Consider the following 23,529-nt stretch of genomic DNA (forward strand, 5'->3'; position numbering starts at 1 on the left):
AAACTCTGTCACTATGGGATGTTAAAGTGATCATGGCTGTCCTTGGAAGTCATATGGGCTTCTCTTTCAGCCAGTCCAGGATGTCCAGAATTTGACAAGGATGAAGAATGGCTCTAAAGCTGTGAAAAGAGAGGCCTTTAGGGCCGAATTCTTGTCACAATTCAAATGAATGCTTTCAGGGGGTTATATTTGAGAGTATATATCAGTAATATACTAAATCAGGTTAAAAGGACATTGTTGTTACTAAAAAATCAAGCTCAATGAGAAGGTGGTGCATGTCACATGATGCCAGGTGGTTTATGGGATAGCTATCTTAGGTGGCCATTTTCTGTATGACAAGTGAGGGGAAAATATGTCCTAAAACAAGAGAGAAAGAGAAGACATAAACAATTCAGCTCTCCACTGAAAGAAGAGCTTTCTTTATGCCTGAGATAAGCACTCCTTCATCTCCTCCTTGTGTTGGTGCTGTGAGGTTTCCTCCTCCTGGTACTGTGTTGGCCTTTGCTATTAAATTAAACTCATGCTGGTAGCATTGAGACATGTCTTGATTGCTTCCTATAGTCTTTGAGCCATTCCCTGTATTCTCAGAGGGTATTTTTTGGATCTGATGTTAGACTATCTTTTCCAATCTGGGGAGGAAAACAAAGTTTCTTTCCTGTGAAAACATTTCAACTGTTATGTATTTATTTTTCTTTCGAAGTTGGAGTGAGAGATACGTACACACACATTTACACAGATGCACACATACTCACATATATATTTAATTCATTATATTTTCCTCTGAGGAGAAGCATTCTGCTTTAGGAGGGCTGAAATGAAAGTGTTCAGCTTTCCTCCTGTTTTTCTATGTCAAAGGAACTGGGAAACTAGCCATTCCAGGACAGCCATTGATGATGGAGACCAGCTCCTTGCTGATAACAGCTCTCTGTCTGACCATCAGATGTATGTCTGAGGAATTTGGGAGCCTACAGTAGAGAAGGGAGCTGCTCAGCAAACCACAACATCTTTTCCAGAGACCCAGAGGTTTTAGGTGACTCCAGCAGCTGCTGGGTAGACTTCTAGAGAACCAGACGGGCAGCGGAGTTGGGGAGCCAGAAAAGCACAGTGACCAGCCTGTTCTCCAGCCTGGTTTCCACCAAAACTTGCACTGGAATCAACATAATTCTGTTGAAAATACAAACTCAAAAAAATTGACAGTGTCTGACAGCAGGCTGTTCTTCCAGCTGTTCTTTCTAACTAGCTTTATGTATTCTTCCTTTGTGAAGAAAAGGCTGGCTGGGGATTAGGTAATAAAACTCAAGTGCTTCAATAAAAATGTCATCTTGTCTCATTTATCTAACTGGCAGCTGTAGCAGTGGAGGGTTTGTTTGCTTGTGCCTGCAGCAGAAAGTTTCATTTCCCTAAATGTGTCCAAACCCTGGAAGACAGAAGTGGCGCTGGAGGACAATGATCTGTATGTAACCTTAGAACTCTACAGCGTAGATATCAATATGAGCTAGTCTCCCTGAGTGCCCTTTATAGTCAGTGGAGATAAACAGGTATTTTTGCACATGATTCATCTTGATCTGTTTTAAATACCTGCTTTGGGACAAGATGAAGTGGATGTCAGAAGTGCTTGATTCTCTTAGCTGACTGTAAAAGATACCCAGTGAATTGGTTCAGATGCAGAGGGGTACCCTGAGTTTTCTGCCTAGCTTCCTTCCTTGCTTGACATGCTTCTGACACCAGTCCCATCACCACTGGCTAGCTCCATAGGAACTTCATTAATGCTGGATGAAATTTTCAGTGACATTTTGTTGATGGCGGTGGGGCACGGAGCATGGCTTCTCAGTATGCTTAGCTGTTCCCTTCTATCAAAATCACACATCAGGACTTGTGGTCACTGGATCTTATTAAGCGCTTCATTAGTGTGAGAGCCCATGGAAGGTTGTACAGAACTCGCCCGTCTGCTGCATCTGGCTGCATTCCAGCTGTTTGGCATTCATCTATCTGTAAATGCTGAGGTTTGAATATGGTTCTTCATGTGGTAGACTAAGTAATCAGTCCTGACAGAGCTGCATGTGATTCTCCAGCAAAACAGCACTGAAATTGAAACAATTATGGTTCCTTGCACAAGGAAAACAGCACTTTATCTAATGTTGTCAATAGTGATTAGATTTAACTTGCAGCTCCCGGTAGCATAATTGGCAAATTGCAAATTTTAATGCCATTTGGAGGAAGATTTTAGAACAGTAATCTTGGTGGTTAAATTAATATTGGAGAACATGAATACTTTTGCTGGAAATTCCTCTCTGTCTTCTATAAGCTTGTCATGTTATACTTACTCAGAAATAAAAGTTCTCTGAAGAGCAGGAGACTGAAATACATATCAGTCCAATCATGGGTGACAGATTTGCAGACCTCCTCGCCTTGTCATTCTGGATAGTTAGAGTTTTCACCTGTGCTCCCAGGCCTACAGGTCACATTCCACAGTGAAGCACTGATGTGACTAGTGGCTTATAAAATGCTGGTTATCATTTAAATATTTGGCCTATTATTAGGAACTTCTGCTGCATGTTTTTTCAGTTCTTGATGTATACGTCACCGTGCAGAATGTTTACTGTATGTATTTATTCCAGTATTGCTCACCTGCACATACAGAAACACCGTCACAAGGAAAATAAGAAGTGATTTCCTTTAACAAGTTTTTATTCTGTACTCTCATCGTTGCCTTAAACAGGATATCAGTAATTACTACTGGTGATTCATCAAGCTACAAACAAGGGAAGCTGGCTTCTTTACCTCTGAGAGTTACCTGCCCCAAAACATATACATCATTTAAAAATAACCACATTTTCAGATTTGTGGTTCAGGCTATGTCCGTTCAGACAGCTAAAGTGCGTTAGATATACCCTTCTCTGTCTCACAGTAACTGGAGCATGTTTACAGTCACTTGTATAATAACAAAATATTCCTCTCTTCTTACAGCTCATACCAATGTGGTTGCCAATGATACAGTCAAATCTAAAGGTAAGTAGTTTCTAGTACCTTATCCATTTATTCTTAGTGTTATACATTTCTGTAAAGTCTGGAAATAAGATCACTAGATGTGGTCTCCAGACTCTCTGAAAATAGATCATTGTAGTGTATCCAGATGCACTGGATGGCTCAGCACTGAAGGTCTCAAGTGTGAGCGTACACAGAGCATCATCAGCTAAGATACTTGTCCTGTAGTCAGTACTGCTCTCCCTTTCCCTTCTGAAGCACTTTCCTCTAACCAGGTTGTGCGGCAGGGCCTTTCTTCGCTGTTTACTAAGATTGATTGCTCCCTGAGCTGTGGTTTTCTTGATGTCTTAGGCTTGAGAGTCCACTGGCAAATCAGGATTGGGACTCTTGACTCAGGAGATAGATTTGGGTTCTTGTCATGGTTTAATCCCAGCCAGCAACTAAGCACCATGCAGCCACTCGCTCACTCCCCCCACCCAGTGGGATGGGGGAGAGAATCGGAAAAAAAACCCCAAACTCTTGGGTTGAGGTAAAGACAGTTTAATAGGACAGAAAGGAAGGAAAATAATAATGATAATAATAAAATGACAATACTAAAAGAATTAGAATATACAAAACAAGTGATGCACAATGCAATTGCTCGCAACTCGCCGACCGATGCCCAGTCAGTTCCCGAGCAGCAATCTGCCCCTCCCGGCCAACTCCCCCCAGTTTATACACTGAGCATGATGTCATATGGTATGGAGTATTCCTTTGGCCAGTTTGGGTCAGCTGTCCTGGCTGTGTCCCCTCCCAGCTTCTTGTGCCCCTCCAGCCTTCTTGCTAGCTGGGCATGAGAAGCTGAAAAATCCTTGACTTAGTATAAACACTACTTAGGAACACCTAAAACCATCAGTATGTTGTCCACATTATTTTCCTACTAAATCCAAAACACTGCACTATACCAGCTACTAGGAAGAGAATTAACTCTGTCCCAGCTGAAACCAGGACAGTTCTATAGCAGATATTATGGGCCTGCTTGCTTGGGTAAAACTGTGCCAGCTGGCCCTATTTGTAAGAGAGCAAGGTGGATCAGTGTGGTTTGCCAGTCAAGAGAATTTTGGTGATGAGAATAAAAGTGTCGGAGATGGTCTCAGTATGGAGTTGTTTCTGTAAGCACATTTGCCTTTCATGGCAACACTACCGTGCAGGACGTGGAATAAAGAAATGTGACATTGGGGCAGTGGAGGAACTTTCCCTGGCCAACAATCAGTACCTTTCCCAGTGCTGTATTAATGTATGTATTAAAGGAAAGAAACTGAATGTTTTGCATTATTTCAACAGCATTTGTCTGCTGGACTCCAGCTACGCCTCCAAGCCATCCAGAGCAATGTCAACCATCACAGCCTAAGGATGTTACAGGGGTCAGGACAAATGAACAATAGCTCATCTGTGCTCCGCAAATGGCTACAGTGTACCCAATTTAAAATGGCTCAAGTGGAAATTCAGTCGTCAGAAGCTGCATCTCAATTTTATCCTTTATGATTCATGTAATTTGTTCCAAATGTTCCTTTTTAGCCTAGCAATAACAGGGTTAGAGCTGTAAAAGACCTTTTGTATAAATCAGTATACAGAGTATATACTGTATTTATACTTTTTAGCCTAGGACAGATTGTGGAAAAGCTTATAATGGGTGAAGCTAAGAGCCTGATCCTGCCAGTCTTTAATTACACTTACTCAGGATCAACAGGTTCTCAAGTCTGCATTCATGAACATGTATTTGCAGGATTGGTCTCATGCATATCTCTCAGATCATTGAAATATCTTGTTTTTAAATGTTTCTTTACATTATTTTTGAAGCTAAGACAAAAATCACTTTTCTTTAACTTCTGTTTTTTTTAAAAATAGAATTGTGGTTATTCACAAACATGGAAGTGCTAAGTTGCTATTTTTTGATGATAACAAAAGAAAACAGGGGGTTTAGGAACCTTTATAGGAGTTTTTTTTTGGGAGGGTGTCTTTTTTTTTTTTTTTTAGATTCACAGCTGGCAATGCAATAAAACCTGTCACTATAAAACAGTGATGTTCTAACGAGGCTTTTTGTCATCATCTTCTGGGAAAACAGCAGCTTGTAAGGAGAGTTATTATAAAGTGCACTTAGAAATTAGGTTGTTAAACTGTGCCAATTCATTTGTCTTTTTCTTCAGTACTATTTTCCAAAACTGCCAAGTCTGATTTATTATTTTTTGAAATATTGCTTTTACTTCATTGATTCTGTGCTGCTCTTCTTTGTAGGTTTCATAGAAGCCACTTTAATTTTGTGACTACTGTATTGTATTCCTCTGTCAATACTTGTATACAGTGCAATTAAAAATGAATATCCCAGACCTGTTCTTACTGATGTCTACAGAAATTATGTTGCAGACTTCAAGGGGAGCATGATTGGACCTGAACTTTTGCATAATGACATTTACATATCACAGCATTTGCATACTATTGTATTAAACATGATGTTTAATAACAGATGGATTTTAATATCATTAAGGGACTCAGCCAAAGCCCATTGGAATCCAAGGAGACTCAATTAATTCAGTGGATTTTACATAAAATCTGGAGAGCACCATGATTTACCACCTCTTGTAATTAATACTTAAATCTGTGCAATCACAGTTGTATTTTCTGTATTTATTCCTGTAATGCACTGATTAGAAGAATAACAAACACACATTTAAGTTGTGTATTAGAATGCTGTTAAATTCCTAGTCTTTATTACTACTCTCAGAATGAACATTTTTCCTCCCTGATTGCATGGAAGTGGAAAGGCATACCTGTAAAGAACTGCCTGAGTACATTTCAGTTGTTGTGGAGCGTCAGTCTTTCCTCAGTGCATTTACCAAAGAAAAAATGAAAATGTTTGCAGATATGCCATTAAAGTACCATTATGCTTTTAAAAAAACAAACCCAAAACCAAACAAACTAACCAACCAAACAAAAGACAGTAAAACATGTGCTAGCTTGCTTAAAAGATACCCCTCTCTGTGTTTTCAGTGGAGAGAAACTGATTTGGCTTTCCTTCCTGCTCAGATTCACACATTAATAGAGTCTAAGCTTAAAATGGACCGGTCTGTTCAAAAGAAAATCTAAGATTCAACATAAGCTATTTAATTGTAACTAGTTTTGCTTGTATTTGCTTGAGGTGAGTGACTTGCATCTGACTGAGCAGAGTTTTTGCATTTCTGGAAAACATTTCTGTCTTAATGTGAAGATTATTAAGAGATCCACCAGATGATAATTTCTCAGTGTTTCAGGCATTGATTTTTGTCATGCTGAATTGAGATTGCACAGACCTGCATGAGTTGATAAGGGAGGGCTTCTTCCCAAATTTTCGTAGTGGTAAGAGAGGGAAAGAGCATTTTCTTTCTCCAGCTTTTGACTGGCTATGGAGAAGAAAGAACAAAGTGATACAGAAATGATTATACATGTTCCCATCCCTTCTTTTTTCCCCTCCCTTGTCACTTACTAATCAGCTAATAGTCATTAGAGAATCACAGAATGGTTGAGGTTGGAAGGGACCTCTGGAGGTCATCTAGTCCAACCCCCCTGCTGAAGCAGGGTCACCTAGAGCCAGTTGCCCAGGAACATGTCCAGATGGCTTTTGAATATCTCCAAGGTCGAAGACTCCACAACCTCTCTGGGCACCCTGTGCAAGTGCTCGGTCGCCCTCAAAGTAAAAAAGTTTCCTGATGTTCAGTCGGATTCTTGAAGGCTGGTCTTGCCAGTAAAGACTGAGGCAAAGGCGGCATTCAGTACTTCAGCCTTTTCCATGTCCTGTGTAACCAGGTCCCCTGTCTTATTCAGCAGTAGACCTACATTTTTCCCAGTCTTCCTTTTGTCACCTATGCACTTATAGAAGCCCTTCTTGTTGTCTTTGACATCCCTTGCCAGGTTCAAATCCTGCTGGGCTTCAGCTTTCCTAACTTCATCCCTGGATGACTGGACAATGTCTCTGTATCCCTCGCAGGATACCCATCCTTGCTTCCACCCTCTGTATGCTTCCTTTTTGTGGTTGAGTTTGGCCAGGAGCTCCTTGTTCATCCACACAGGTCTCCTGGCTTTTTTGCTTGACTTTCAACTTATTGGGATGGATTGCTCTTGAGCTTGGAGGAGGTTATCCTTGAATATTAATCAGCTTTCTTGGGTCCTTCTTTCCTCCAGGGCCTTATCCCATCAGACTCTTCTGAGCAGATCTTTGAAGATGCCAAAGTCTGCTCTTGTGAAGTCTAGGGTTGTGAGCTTGCTTTTTACCCTCCTCCCTCCTCTCAGGATCCTGAACTCCACCATCTCATGGTCACTGCAGCCATGGCTGCCTTTGGCCTTCACATCCCCAACAAGCCCCTCGCTGGTGAGTATGAGGTCCAGCAGAGCACCTCTCTTCATTGGCTCCTTGTAGTGGGTTGACCCTGGCCGGATGCCAGGTGCCCACCAAAGCTGCTCTATCACTGCCCCTCCTCAACTGGACAGGGGAGAGAAAATAAAACGAAAGGCTCGTGGGTCGAGATAAGGACAGGGAGATCACTCACCAGTTACTGTCACGGGCAAAACGGACTCGGCTTGGGGAGAAATTAGTTTAATTTATTACTAGTCAAATCAGAGCAGGATAATGAGAAATAAAACCAAATCTTAAAACACCTTCCCCCCACCCCTCCCTTCTTCCTGGGCTAAACTTTACTCCTGATTTTCTCTACCTCCTCCCACCCTGAGCGGCACAGGGGGACGGGGAATGGGGGCTGCGGTCAGTTCATCACACGTTGTTTCTGCCGCTCCTTCCTCCTCAGGGGGAGGACTCCTCACACTCTTCCCCTGCTCCAGCGTGGGGTCCCTCCCACAGGAGACAGTCCTCAATGAACTTCTCCAACATGAGTCCTTCCCACGGGCTACAGTTCTTCACAAACTGCTCCAGAGTGGGTCCCTTCCACGGGGTGCAGTCCTTCAGGAACAGACTGCTCCAGCGTGGGTCCCCCGCGCGGTCACAAGTCCTGCCAGCAAACCTGCTTCAGCGTGGGCTCCTCTCTCCATGGGGCCACGGGTCCGCAGGTCCTGCCAGGAGCCTGCTCCAGCGTGGGCTTCCCACGGGGTCACAGCCTCCTTCGGGCATCCACCTGCTCTGGCGTGGGGTCCTCCACGGGCTGCAGGTGGGTATCTGCTCCCCCGTGGACCTCCATGGGCTGCAGGGGGACAGCCTGCCTCACCATGGTCTTCACCACGGGCTGCAGGGGAATCTCTGCTCCGGCGGCTGGAGCACCTCCTCCCCCTCCTTCTTCACTGACCTTGGTGTCTGCGGAGTTGTTCCTCTCACATCTTCTCACTCCTCTCTCTGGCTGCAACTGCCACTCCCCTGTAACTTCTTTTCCCTTTCTTAAATATGTTATCCCAGAGGCGCTACCACTGTTGCTGATGGGCTCGGCCTTGGCTAGCGGTGGGTCCGTCTTGGAACCCGCTGGCATTAACTTTATCGGACATAGGGGAAGCTTTGAGCAGCTTCTCACAGAAGCCACCCCTATAGCCCCCCCGGCTACCAAAACCTTGCCACGCAAACCCAATACACTCCTCTATCACTTGAGTGAAGAAGTTGTCATCGATGCACTCCAGGAACCTCCTGGATTGCTTATGCCCTGTGGTGGTGTCCCTCCAGTAGATAATGAGGTAGTTGAAGTCCTCCATGAGGACCAGGACCTGTGAATGTGAGAATGCTCTTATCTGTCTGTAGAGGGCCTCATCCACTTGTTCTTTCTGGTCAAGTGACCTATAGCAGACACCCACTACAATGTCACCCCTACCTGTCTTCTCTTTACCCATAAGCTCTCAGTTGGTTCCTCATCCATCCCCAGGAAGAGCTCCATGCACTCCAGCTGCTTTTACAGAAAGGACAACTGCCACTCCTTTTCTTCCCAGCCTATCCATGCTAAAGAGCCTGTATCCCTCTGTTGCAACGCTCCAGTCATGGGAACCATCCCACCATGTCTCCGTGATCCCAATGAAACTGTAGCCCTGCAGCTGCACACAGATCTCTAACACATCATGTTTATTCCCCATACTGTGTGCATTAATGTACAGGTACTTCAGAGAGCCCCCCCAGCATGTTGATTTCCCAGAAAGGGTTTTGGGGATTTCTCCATAATGGTGCCCTGTAGGCACTTCCTTGCTCACATGCAAAATGCTGGCGGTGATCCCGGTTGAGCCCTGTTTTGTTGATTCTGTGATCCCTTCCTGTCACATCACCCCAGGCCCTTTGTTCATCGAACCTGTCTGTCACTCCCTCACAGCGGTGCAGTTCAAAACTGAGCGGTAGGCAGTTGTAACTTTGGCCTTCAGGCGAAAAAGAGCTGTGGACTGTGTTTTCAGTGGGACTGACTCCTTCCATTCCTGGGCTGTGTCTTCAGGCTTGTGTCTGCAATACAGACGATAACTTTGCTGGGTAACCACATAAATAGGGCCTAGGTTCACTGATTGTGGGGTCTGGGGTCACCCTCGTGAAATGGAAGTGCTATTGGGCCCCGGAAAGCAGGACATGTAGGAGAGAGAGATTTTTGTATTTTGATCGGCTGTGACCCAGTGAATCTGAAAGACAACTGAAAGGCAAGGAGAGGGAGGGAATATGAGGCCCTTGGGTGTGAGGTGGGTGAACTCAGATGGGTATAATGGGGATTGTGGAAATTTAAAGGATGAAGACACATGATTTGCGGGGAAGAGCAGAGCCTGAGAAAGTCTGTCTTTAAAAGTCACTTCTAGAATGTAGAAGCCTTACTCAGGCATCTCACTCTGTAGATAATGAATGTAGGCAACATGGTGCAAGCGCTTTCCCCGTCTAGCAAAATCTCTGCTTCAAAGCATCTAGTATTCAGACTGGCAAAACACAAAAAGAACGCAAATATAGTGGTGGGTAGTTATTAAAATTAAACACAAGCCAAAGCCAGACCTGCTGAATCCAGGTCCATAACTAAACACTTTAAGACTTTGTGGGAATTTAGGTCTAGTTTCAGCTCAGGGTTTAGAGACAAGAGCTGGTCACAGAATCTGCTTCCATGTCTGAATGTAGGGTTTAGTATGGATCTGTCACTGATTATAATTAATATGGTTCTTACAGAGCTGTTATATGTAGGCAAATTAAGACTGTAAAATATGAATTGAGAAGCTGCTTTAGCATTGAGAGTACAGCCTGGAAGATGGTATGACCAATGATTAGGGATGTGTTGACTAATAATAACAAATAACATGGGGCTTGGCCAGATGTGTGTGGTTCAACACCTCATGAAAATCTCTAAGTGCACTCTAGGCATCTTCAGAAGTACAGAAATCTGCATTAATTGTTTTTAAAAGCACTGTAAAATATATCTTTACAGTGCCTGAGGTCAATATACAACTCAAGTGAGTCACTCACATTATCTCTCTGAAATAGCCCAGAGCAGCATTTCTTTATATTCTGTAGGAAGATTAGGAAGTAAACAACATTTGGTGTTCCCTGAAAATGCTACCAAGTAGCAGAGGCCAATCTTCCTGCTCTGCCACGCTCCCAGCACGGCTGTGTCTCTGGGGATGTGTCACCAGGAGCAGAATCCATCCTCTGTCTGATCATAGAGAGCTGCCGTTTAGGAACAGCGTTTAGGAACAGCGTTTAGTCATCTGTTGCAATGAGCTGCTTAAATCAATGCCTGTTACCAGGCCTGACCTAGTAAAAGAATCAATTTACTGTGCACTGAACTGTGAAATTTTCAACAACACGGGGCACTTTGGATGAAACGACGGTTAAAACCCCACGCTGGCCGTGGCGCGTCATACCGCTCAATTATGTAACTCGATGTCCTGAAAGTGAGGTTAACATCTACGTTGGGCACCTCGGAGAGCTTTCCTGCTGCCTATTGAGAAAGCCGCTGTCTGAGCTACATGCAGGATCGCACAAACAAAAGGCTTTTGCAGCACATCAGTTACTATCTACATACGTGCCTTATCTTCTATGTAACATTTCTGTAACATCTCATTAGAGCTGTGGCAGGTCAAAGGCCCTGAAAACACACAGTCAGTTTTCTGGCTCTGTTTTTCATGCTATGACAACAGTTGATGTGCTCTAGGACTGACAAATGTTCTGGGCCTGAAAATCTCTCTGAACTCTGGCCTGCACGGCCTCCTTTCAGGCTGGATGAAGATTACCAGAGCCCAGGGCTGTTTAATCTTTGCTAGCGGCGTGTCCTGGAAAAGAGCTCTGCAGCAAAGGTTCCTGTGCTGCAGGTTCCTCCCAGCTGCACACAGCTCTGGGAGAGTTTCATCCGCTGTTTTTCTTGACGCATTTTAATGTGACTCTTCAGCAGGGCCGAAGTCTATATTCTTTCAGCGGGATCTGAATCTTGATTGCACAAGGGCCGTTTAGTCAACGATGTGGGTCTTTGTCTTAGCAGTCTGCCTAAAATCACATGGAGGCAACAGCATACAGTTGGCTTAAAGTTGGCACACTGTTTGTTTGGCTTGATGGGAATTTGAAAGGAAAGGCTCTGCATTTGTCTGCCGATTTATAACTCTGAATTACTCCATCCATTTCTGCCTCCCCCTGCTGAGCACAATTTCAGCTGGAGGCTGAGCATCAAGGGATGGGAGTGAGAATAGCAGTTGGAAGGGAAGGGGTGTCCTGATGCCTCTCCAACTGCAAAGGGATCAGGCAGAGAACCAGAATCCACCTTTGGCATTGGCCTCCCCAGGGCTTGCTGATGGGGAGTCAGGGGCCACCATTGGAAATGCCTCGGGTCAGATAACAGAAGGCCACATGGCAATGAGGCCTGGCCAGCCTGGTGAGCTGCTGTGGTGCCTAAATCCTGCAGCTGGGAACTGGGGGGCTTTCAGCTATTGCTGTGTGTGGTTTGTGTGTCGTAACTTGGGTGCAAGCAGCAGGAGGTTGTGAAGAGCTGGCAGTGCTTGGGAAGGGTGGCTGGTTTCTCATTCATAGTTACGAAGCATTAACATGGAAAAGCAGAACCCATGACTCAATCACTGGAAGTCTACATCATGAATTACTTTCCAGTATTTTGCTGGATTTGATAGATACTACAGGGCTGCCAGCCGACTGGCAAGCTGCCTTCTGTGCACCGCCCCAAGTAACCTACTCTGACATTGTGTTTAACCAGCTCCCCATCAAACCTGCCAAGCCATGACTGTGAGCCGGGAGGCTCTAAGTTTGATAGACACAACGTAATGCTAGGTCAATTTTCTTGATGTATAATTCAGCAGCTGGGCAACATAACTGTTATGGCTGTTTTACTACTTTAAATTCTTTCAAAAAGGTACACGCCTTTGCACGTGAAGCATGCCTGTGAAGTTTCACACACAGAATAAAAATTTTATAGGTAATAGTTTCTTTAAGCAGGTTAGCTTTTCTGGCAGCTCCATGGCTTTCATGTGAAGTCAAATTGATTGCGGTGAAGTTCTTTACAAAAGCTTTTCTAAACCTGTGAATCCTTTCCACAAGGAAAGTGTCAGTAAAATAGAAAAGAAAGGACCGTCATTGAAAGAAAAAAATAATTAATTAAAACTGTTACCCATTTTGCACAACTGAGGAAATCCTGTGTACATGGTGTTGATTACTGAGATCCAAAGCAAGTACAAACTGCCAGACATGTACTGAAATCTACAGAGAGGCATTATTTATACCTGTTAAGGATCAAACCCCACATTTATAGCTCAGAAGGAACAAGGACTGATACTGTGAAGAAACTGAGCACCACAGCAATATGTGTTTCTGGTGCTAGTTGATTCCAGGGAGGTGTCAGATTAAACTGCTAAACTGATGCAGCCATGATTTAATCTTCTTCCTCCAGAACCATTTATTCAACACCAGGTTTTGCCATCATTGCACAATCAAGCCAACAATGGAGGTTTTCTTCTTAGTCACGGGGGGGATGGCACATTTGTTCTCCTGTGTTCATCTTGCCTCTTCAATTTGCTCTGATCACACGCACCTCAGAGATCATCTTCCTAAATCATCTTAGTGCTCCAGTAGCTGCAGCTCTACTTTTGCTCAGGAGATCCTATTAACTGTACCTGACCAAAGCATTTTTCAGCCTTTCAATAACATATAAAATAATACTACTGATGTTTTCCTCCCAGTGATCACCACCCTGAAGACATTGAGCTGGCTCAAATGCCAGATGCTTATCTGCTCTAAGTGTGTGTCACTTAATAACAATAGCCCAGACATGTTTCCAAGCTTTCCTAGGAAGAGTGTGAGAGGGCCAGATTATTTTACCAACTGATTTTCTTAGGCCAGCTTTTAAATTTAAAACCATTTCTTTCCTTTTTCTTGCACCAGACCCCTATATCAGTCCCAACAACATCTATGCCTGGATCCCAGTCAGAACTTTCTCAGCCCGTCTCTAATGATTATTTAAGATCCATGGAGAGTTGTCAGGGTGATAAAAGCTGTACAGGCCAGGAAGAAAATATGCTTCCTGCTGATTTTATGAAACTCAAACCTATGCATCCCCAGCCTTTACAGACAAAAACTTCCATGTAGTGACTGCCTACTTTGGAACCTTTTCAGCAGCAATATTTATCTATGTTTCATTGTAACTACCTTAATATTTTTTAACATTTCTGTCAAAATGAATTGCAGCTGATTCACCTAATGTGTACCAATTTGCAAATTAATTCTATTAACTGAATTAGGCTTAACTGATCTGCATTGTCCAATTATTCATCTGGCTCACCCATCCACATACAGGAGAAGTAGCATCAGTGGGTTATTGTTCTGTTCCTTTTGAATCACAAAACAGCTGCTAGTTTTCCCCAGCTGTGAGGCTGAGATCAAACATTAGGGCTGCTGAAGATGCTTTGCTTCAAATGAGGGTATTAGAAGTAGAGAATTTAATAATGTTGCCTCAAGTGTCACAAGCGGATCAGAATGACATGGCTAGGAAGTTAAATCCACAGCAGCATTTCAAGGCTCTGCTTGGTCCCAGCTCGAGAGTGTTTTCCTATGTACTGTGGCATCTCTCCTGGGCTTCATAGTGAGTGTGTGCTAGTTAGGATGTATAAAGGAGAGGGTGGCACATAACTGGTCCCCCTTATGGCCTCCACTGATGGACGAGCCCCAAGTGTGACATAATCCTACTCCCTCACCACTCAGCAGAGCAACAGGGGGTTTGGTGAGGCTTTGGTGTCCCTTACCTCTTCATGAATGCACAGAGCATGGCCCATAGAGACCTGAAGACCCAAGGAGGAGCTGTTCCTGCCCTGTTCCAGGTGTGAGTGGGAGACGCCACACGTACATGCTTTGGGATACGCAGGTAGACCTGCGCCAGTCTGAGGCTTCCCTGACCAACTTTTCCAGCTGGTGTTTTACTGAGGAACCTGGATGTTAAATTTTAGCCAGAGGTTAGTTTTCAGGGAAGTGATAGCAGCTGGGGGTATTTAAAAGCACACACATACTAGGGTTCAGTTGAGGTGTTACAAGAGAGTTCCAAAGCAAAAGCTAGAGATAAGCAACATAGATAATGTAATCAGCACAGGGTCAGCTTCTCCTAGGTCAACTAGCATGTGAAGATGCTGGGAAACCCTTCAAGCTAGATCTTGGTTCATAACTAGAAGGGCATTGCCTCACATCACAGACATTCACTCACTATCCTTACCATGGCCAAGGGGCATGGCCTTGGAGGTAGCATATCATGAGCAGGACAGAGCAGTAGCACATGTCTGAGTTGTGCCCAAGCTGACTACGGGGCCTGAGACCAAGGTACATCTTAGGCACAGCCTCTACTATACTTCTAGGCAGCCTGAACCAAATCCTTGCTACCTCTGTAGCCGTCGATGCTCAGACCCCTCACAGGAGGACCCCAGGCCGTCCCATTTACCTAGCGTTAGTTACCACCAATATCCCTGCAAAGGTAGAGGGGAGAGCTGGAGGCATTGCTGGGCACTGGGGAGCGAAGGTGCCTGACAGAACAGGGGGATCTGGGTCCCTTCTGAAGGTGCTGGGTGGATTGTTCGAGAGCTGGGCCCCTGTTCAGAAACAAGGATGCGGCAAGCTTTCAAATTTGAAGTCCTCCTTTGGAAGGCATCTGCTACTTTGTTCAAGGAAGGCCTGCATATGCTGTATGTTGATTTTAAGGGCATAACTTTTATAAAGCAATTACCTCCCTCATTAGGTAATTTGAGTAAATGAAGTCACTCCAGCTGTACCCTCTTCTCGGGTGCCATCTGCAGACAGGGCAGGTTCTGACTTTTTACTGCCCTTTTTGTCTAAGGAGATGGACTTGAGGGTCCCACTGGAAGAACTGAGTGGGACTGAGCTTTTTCCTTCTCTGTTCAGTGTCTCAGCAGGTGAAAACTGTAGGTTTGGACAACTCTGACTTGTAGCAAAAGATTTGGTGAGAACAAGCTTAACTTGCAACTCACTTTTCTAGTAAAGGATAGTTTCAGAGATTAGGAAATGAACCTTGGATGTTGGGACATTTACATCCCTTGCAGCTAATTTTACTGTTTGACATGAGAGAAGTATTTCTACTGGTACCTAGAGCAGAGGGAAACATAGCAGGCACCTCAAATACATCTGTGTAGTTTGGGTTGAGCTTAGATCTAAAGCTAGCAGAGGCCTTTGTCATGATTCCAGTGCAAAAGGAACAGTTGATCTTATAGTCACAGATGACATGAAAGATCCTGGCATTATCAAATAAAAACCGTAGATGTGATTTAACTTAATATCTCTAAGCTAATAGCATCTTACCTGAGCTCTCACATGATTCTGAAGTGGACCCAAATCTTACATGCCCTCCTTAGTCCACTGTTATTAATCTCAGCAAAATATTAATTCTCAATGCTGTTGTCATATGAAAAGCTGAAAGTACCAGTGAAGTGTATTGATTTTTTTAAAGTGAAAACTGAGTCTCAAGGGAGTTTGGCTAGCTCAGAGGATTCCATAATACACTGATGAATCCATGAGCCATTGCTGTCTCCAGAAAAGAATGGTAGCTCATGGTTGTGCAGTGATGCTCACTTTTGGCTCGCTCTCAGGGAATAAAAACCTTGACCCTTAGAGGTTTCTGGGCATTCATCTCAAAGGGAGCAGGCACTTGAAAATCATTGCAGTTCTGGGCTAAAGGCCTTCAATTACTGCTTGATACTTCAGTCTTTTTTGTTTTTAGAAGGTGTTCTGTTGCTGAAAATCTCCCTTTAAGAGCCTTAAAAGAGATGGGTAGCGCTTTAAGAACTACATAAAGGAAAATATATTTCCATCATTGAGACGATTGATTTATTTTTTTCAAGATAAAAAGAATATGTCAAATTTAATGACTGCTTCTCTGCCTTAGTATGCTTAAGCAACAACATCAACATAGCTCAGGAAAATTGCAAGGGTGATCCCCAAAGTGTCTCTGTAAATATCATCCTTTTTGTGCTCCGAATACTGCAGAAGCAGTTAAGCTTCTCAGAACAACTTTTTAATTAAAGCAACAAAATGTACCACTCACCACAGAACTGAAGTGGCCTCCCCTTTGCCTTCTAAATAGGAATTATGATTTCAGCTTCTTTATTGCCACTTCTACTAAGCAAGAATCAAAAAGCAATCAAGTCTGAAGGACCATAGGAATCTCAGATTAATACAATCAGCCTGACAGTAGGGAGACTTCTTTTTTTGGTATAAAAAAGTAGGTCCTGTATTTTTTTTATTGCTACTTGTTTCACACAATTAAATGCTTTGGAAGAAAGGTACAGTAACTGCAGCTATTATAGGTAAATTTTAGATGAAGGTACCTGTCAGAATATAAATGAAATCCTATATCACTTTGCTAATTTTGTTTTGTTTTCCCCATCCTAAATGAAATTACAGAGAATTAAATTTTTGAAGCATGACCATTGCACAGAGAATTACTCAGCTAAGAGCTGGCCACCTGCAAGAGGTTCTCTCCTCCCTCCCCTTAAGCTTGTTATTCATTGTCTCTGTTACTAATTAGGTTTTCTGACTTAAACTTAGTTTGCAGATGATGGATTTTAAAGAATATTGTAAGGGACAGGACATCAAGGTCAATATTTGAAACTGGCTGAGAAGTAACCTTCAGAGGGCTTATGCTCTGTGATAGCCCAGGAAAGGGAGAGGCCGTGTGCTGAGCCAACACTCTTGTTAGTGTTTTTTGTTGTTGTGGGTTTTTTTTTTACCCTTAAACCACAGCATGCAGCAAATAGCACTTCTGGTAGTGACACCATAGTTAAGAAAGTTAAAAGCCTTACTCATTAAAAGCAGCACCTGGTATGTGTGAAGACGTGGGAAATGCTTCCAGGGTGGATACACAACATATTTTCTTGCAGTCTAAGGACAAACTGACAAGGAGCACAAGGGAGAGGGAAGCATTATAAGCATTTTAGATAAACATTGACTGCTTTATTGCTGACTGTGAATTCAGAAAGGGAGCTTTACAAGGCTGAAGGGAGAACAGTCATAATTGGATCCATGGCTAATTCTGCAGCAGCGTGGCGCAGTTGCAGCCTAATCCTTCATATGTATAAAATGGAAAATTCAACTTCAGTCCAGTTCTGGTGCTAGATCTACTTTAAATAGCTCTTTTCTCCTCCAGTAGGCCTAATGACTTCATCACAGTCTCTTGTGATATAAGGCACTGCTTGGAGCAAGTAGGGTGATTGGATTATGGTCCTCTGCCGGTTTCATGGTTCAGGAAACGCTCTCAGGAGCAGAGTTTCACCACCTGGCCTACGGGGAGTAGAAACCATAAGGAGGAGTATTCTCTGAGAATAAACCCATGGTGAAAAAGCAAGGTCTTTATGATTTAAAAAAGAAAAAGCACCTGCTGAACATACGCAGTACTTTCAGAGGACTTGGCTCTTGTAAACAGCAGCATCCCTGTAGGTACCAGGACAGTGGCTGGGACCATGATCTCCCATCCTGGGGACATATGCAGGCTTGCCTGACTGCAACAGCAAGCCATGTCCTAGCTGTGCTGGTGTGGGCTCATTTACAGCGGGTTGTTCATCCCATGTGGGAAGGCAAATAAGCTTTATTGATAGTGGGCACCTATATATCGAGGCACCTGTGGCCAGCAGTAGTACTGCTCCAGCAGAACAATTTTAGACTAAGTGGTACTTTTGATGGAGTCTCGTCTCTCCCACAGATCTGAGTTGTTTGTTTGGACAGGCTGGACAGTTCCCTTCTGTGACTGATATGGTGGTGTTGGACTTGTTCTGAAGTCTGGCAGTCTTCCTTGACTTCCACAGTACTTTTCCTTTTGCCATGGCAAACATATGCTTTAACTTCTGATCAGCCCTGAAGTGGTCAGGCAGTTGGACTAGATGGTTGTTGTAGGTCCCTTCTAACTGAAATATTCTATTCTATTCTACTCTATTCTATTCCGATCCAGGGTGCCATGTCCAAGGTTGGGAATCTGTGATGCTTTTGGCCCTGGAGGCTCTTCTTTCAGCATCAGCTGCGGTCACAAAGATATACAAAAAGGCTCTTGGCCAGATCTGCAAGGGCTTATTTAAGACTTCTTCCTATGAGATGCGGATGGTTGGGGCTAGAGCCTTGAGATCTTCCCTAAGAAATCTAATAAGTTGTAATTGTTATGACTCATTCATATACACAGCTATACCCAGGATGACAATCCGAAACAAACTTGGAATCAGCATTCAACTGGTTTACCAAATATTCCAGTAATTCATGCAGTACTGACAGAACAACACGGGTGTTTTGGGTCATTATTGCTCCATACTTGCTTGAGATAACTTGGTATTTATACATGCAAAGTCTCGTTTTCTCACACTGGGATTAAGTGAAGGGAATCACTAATTTCAATCACTCTTACATCAGTAATAATTCAGCTCTCCCCAGCAGGTTGATTAGGTCCGCTGGATAAGACAGCTGTAGGATATCCTGTGGCAGGAGAGAATGACTGTTTGCTGAGACACTGCTATCCATGGAGGTGGTTCATTTGGAAATGTCAGCAGTGGGTGAGATGGAAAGAATGTGAAAGCTTAAAAGCTAATGCTGAAATAGGCTGCTTGCTACAAGAGAAATCAGAAGACTTCGAGTAATTGTTGCTGTTTTTATTCCATGTCATTGCTCTTTATTGGATTAGCCAAGCTAAAATCCCCTCTAAATTAATGCTTAGGAACAAAACATTTGGAATAAAAGAAATAATATTTACGTAATTAAATTTGTTTGCCCTCAAATTATCTGATCTCCTTTGCCATCATAGAGAGTCACATTTTCAAATGTATATACTTTGATACTACATTCAATTCCAGCATACAGAGGTTTAAGTTGTCCCTGAACCACTGAAACAACTGTTTTATGCTTTCGTGAGGCAAACTAAATCTGCGACTTGTATAGATCTGCTACATAATATACATATAGGAAAAAGACTTTGTCTGATCTGTGGTATTCATTAAGTGAGATACAGTGATTACATTGACTTGAGTAATTGTCAGCAACCAAATGAGCCTGCACAGGAATGCCCTGGGACTGGACATGGCTTCCATCCTCTCGGTCCCAGAGCGGGACCAGTCTTAGACAAAGCATCTGTATCTCAGTTCCTTCATCATACTGCAAGGGAGGTAAGACTGACTTCCCTCAGAGCAGTTTTATGAAAATGAGGTTTATATTTGTGAAGCCTTCTGAGAAATGTAAAAGGAACTTGCCCACTCCCAGTGTCTCTGTGTAAAGATCTTCTGTGCACAGAAGATGATGAGCAGGTTCAAAAGGAATCTGAAGGGCCCAAGAGATGGAGATCTGAGGTAGCTATGGGGTCTCAACGGGCCAGTGGAGGAAATTCCACATGGACCTGTAAGCAAAACAAATAAAGCCAAAGCAAAAATTTTGTTTGACAATTCTTAGTAGATTCCAGTACTCATAGAGGGAAAATGACCCACTCAACAAACATTTCAAATGCAACTTTTTCTGGATGTGATAACCAGCTTTGAGGGCATATCAAAATTAAATGAAAAAGTAGGTTAGCTCACATATCAGGTGGAGCAGAAAGTTCAATTTATTGAACTTTCACAGACTGCATCATGTTTTGAAATTTAGAGGTGAACTTAAAGTCCAGATTGAACCTGACTGTACTTCATGCCGGAAAGACTGATTATAGCCTAAGAAGGGCAACTTGGTATGTTTTCATAACAATATTTTGTTACTGTGAATAGGCAGCCAAATGCCAAAGGGAAGATTAATTGAAGCAATAGACAGGGAAGAGCCAAAGTTTGGCTGGGAAGTCCTTAATGAACAAAACACAAATTGTGCATCATTGTCAGTGACCATAAACATTTCTGGGATGAAATATTTCTTCCTGTTAAGAAGCAAGGAGATGTTCTTAAATTTAAACAAAGGCGAAAATTGGGAAAGAAAGGTCTTAGCAATAAAAAGGCGGAAGGAGGAAGAGATGAGCAATAGCATGACGGGCTGTTGGAATAGTTTGTATTTTCTCTAGAGAGATGGCTCTTAATTTTCTGAATGTCTGATCCCTTCAGTGCTTTGTATCACTGAAGTTCTGGACCCCGAGCTACCAGTGGGCATACATGACACAGTACACATCTGTTCTCTTCAGGGGAAATTATATCCCTGAAGTAGCTCCCTGGTATATGTAGGACATCCACCTGTGGTGCAAGAGGGGTACATTAAATTGTTGCTTCTGCGCAAGGGAGTTGTAGCCCATCTTCCCCCAGAGGAGCAGTGTGTGCGGTCCTGCTTATGGGGCAGCATTTGCTGTTAGGGGAAACTTCTGCTAAAAATCCAAACTTCTTCACTCCTTCAAAGGTTTGAAATGTAGTCATCAAACACCCCAAAAGGCTGAAAAGAGGGAACTTCACAAATACCAGACCAAAATCCAGTGCTATCCTTTTACAATTATCAGCAATGATAGTTCAACTTTGGGTTGGCAATAGAGTGGGTTCAAGGTAGGAGGGATAGTAGAATCTGGCCCATAAAGGCAATCCAGTCTGCATTTTTTCTCCAGACATGTAAGTGAATTAATTTGGGGGGGGGGGAAGTATTGCTGCTTACAAAAGTAGAAGATGTTTTCATTTTCTTAGTTTTGATGAGGTATTTTAGTAAGAAATATTCAAGGGTTAAGGGTTATATCAAATTCTGATCCTGCAGAAAATGTTTTCTCCTCAGATTCAATTTCTACCCTTCTTTTCCACAGCAGAACAACCTCAGGCATTGCATGGCAGAGGAGTAACATTTATTAAGCTTCAGTGGCAGGAACCGATTAGCTTAGCAAAAATGTCACAGGGTGCCTCACTTGCAGGCACATATATAGAGTAACAATTCAGAGACAATCACTTAAAGTCCAAAACGGGCAACTTCTTGATCAATGCCAAAACACACTCAGAAAATTAAATTGTTAAAAGTCAAGCTTGGTCATTCATTTTCTAGAGAGCATGATGGAGTAGGAAAAGCACAAGAAAAGAAGCTCTCTGGACTCGGAAGACTCGCTCCCCGCTGTGCTCCTGGTTTCCTGCTACATCCTCTCCGTGCCAGCCCCGGGAGGTGTGCGAGCCTGTGCTGGAACAATTTAATTACCCATCCCAGAAACTTTGCCAGGGATGCTATGCACTTCGCCTAGGGGAAGCTCGGGGCTGGATGCAAGCAGTCTCCTCTCCTCTGATCCTGACAGAGAGGCTAAAGGGACCCTGTGAAACGCACCCACTTTTCCTGCCATGGCTAGAAGACTTTCTAAGCTTTTAATCTCAGAAACTTCCCTGGGGGAGGGAAGGAGCAGAAATGTACTGAAGAGACAGCAAAGCCTTTTAAGGTCTGGCACGGCGATGGTCTCAGGGATGGAGATAGTGCCACCCTGCTGCAGTCTGCTGGCCTGACCCGCTCCTCAGCTTTCTTCTCCCTCTTTATGGGATGATGGTGTGTGAGTCTGGTGCTTGGTGTGGGCCTGCCTCGCTTGCCTGCTTGCTGCACTATGAGTGCAGTGCGGAAGAGCCATCCTGAAGGACAGCTCTTTGTTTTCTTGGTGTCATATAAAGTGGGTCAGTATCCATTAGCTTCAGTGGTGGCTCTTTATATGGGATAAAGAAGAGGGATAGTGGATCTGCTATTGCAAGATATGAATATTTATACAAAATACGTAAGCATGAATGCGTTATTGCAAGGGAATGGAGTCAAGGCATGTAAGCTCCTCTGCGTGCCCCCTTGTACTCTGTCATGAAAATGGAGGTGTTTACTTTCAATGATGATTCAGTGTTAGCTAAGGTACCTCCGTATACTGCTGCACTCAGAGCACAGACATGTCTTCAGTCTCTAACTTAATGGTTTTCAACACACCAGGTCCCTTAGAACCTACAGAATACTTCTTGGGAAGCTGTGAAAGCTGATGAAGACAAGCAAGCTTGTATATACCTGTAGTAATCTTTGTGTTTGATGTTTCTAGAGGAGGCTTTCCACAGGAGCCCACAAAACAAATGAGTGGCCACCGCTGGTCTGGCTCATGGGCTTCAGTGCCTAAATGATTCCTGGAGATATCCGCCTTCCTCAGTGCAGGGTTAGCATTTGTGAAAACCATATTTAAACACCTAGCTCATTTTAGTTAAACACCTAACTCATTTCAGTTCTTCTTGCATGCAGTACAGCTGCCATGGTGGGGCATGGGGAGATGCAATGTTTCCCACTTCTCTGGCAGATAAAGCAGATACTTTGCCTATTTGATGTATACTGAGGTTTGAATCTGGCTCTTACCTCCAGTCTGTGGCCTTTCCCAGCATTGTTGGGTAGGGATTTCTTTCTTTTCTTTCCTCTCTCCCCACTTTGCACAGTGATGACTGGACCAGGGCACCGATTACGACCCCCTCCCACCTCTGGTCAATGCCCTAACGCCAGGCTGTAATGCCAGAGTCTCCCTGTGCATCCCGGTCGGATTGGGGCAGAAGAAATGACTGGTTTGTGATTCCTGATGAATTTTAGCACTCAGTGCTCCTTGGACAGATGGAGTCATGTGTGTGCCCAGAACAGAGCTACTCTACTGGGGCGATCCCAGCAGCCTGTGAATTTAAGCCCCTCTCAAGCCAGGCAGCAGCTGAAGAGGCGCTTGAAAGCCCTGCCTTTTGGATTGCTCTGTCAGATGTCTTCTGGGGATCTGGCTTTGTTTGTCATGTCCGTGTCTTATGAGAAGTACGTGACAGAAAGGGGATTTACACTAAAGTGTCCTGTCATCCGTCTCTCTGTTGTTTTTTAAAAATAAAAATCTTAAAAGGAAACTTATTTTGGAGTGAAACTAATTGTTGAGGGAGGGATAAAGGAAGTTGTTTATAAAGTCTGAGTAACTGGTTCACAAGAGAAGAGAAAATAGAATTTATGTAATAGGTCACATGGGTCACACTGTTCAAATTTCGGATTGTGACTGTTTAGAGGAAAATTTTATCAGCAGACTGTTTGCAGAAGAACGCCTGTATATTGGGGTTTGTTTAGATAAGAAATAACGAGAGATCTTCTTGCATGAAGAACGAAAGATCCTAAATGAAGAAAAAATGTCAGGTCAAAACGTCAGCTGCTTAACTAATTAGCTTAATGGATTT

The 23,529-nt window shown here is 43.5% G+C and overlaps 1 protein-coding gene across 1 annotated transcript in view; it reads left to right on the forward strand.

The window, feature by feature from the left end:
- Positions 1-5,357, forward strand: part of UNC79 (unc-79 homolog, NALCN channel complex subunit) — a 115,552-nt gene extending 110,195 nt beyond the window's left edge. Inside the window, 2 exon segments of the mRNA XM_050897263.1 lie at positions 2,968-3,009; positions 4,309-5,357. Coding sequence (XP_050753220.1) covers positions 2,968-3,009; positions 4,309-4,509 — 243 coding nt within the window. The 3' untranslated portion in view covers positions 4,510-5,357.
- The last annotated feature ends 18,172 nt before the right edge of the window (positions 5,358-23,529 follow it).

Source organism: Gymnogyps californianus, chromosome 5, assembly GCF_018139145.2.
Source record: "Gymnogyps californianus isolate 813 chromosome 5, ASM1813914v2, whole genome shotgun sequence".
Taxonomy (NCBI): domain Eukaryota; kingdom Metazoa; phylum Chordata; class Aves; order Accipitriformes; family Cathartidae; genus Gymnogyps; species Gymnogyps californianus.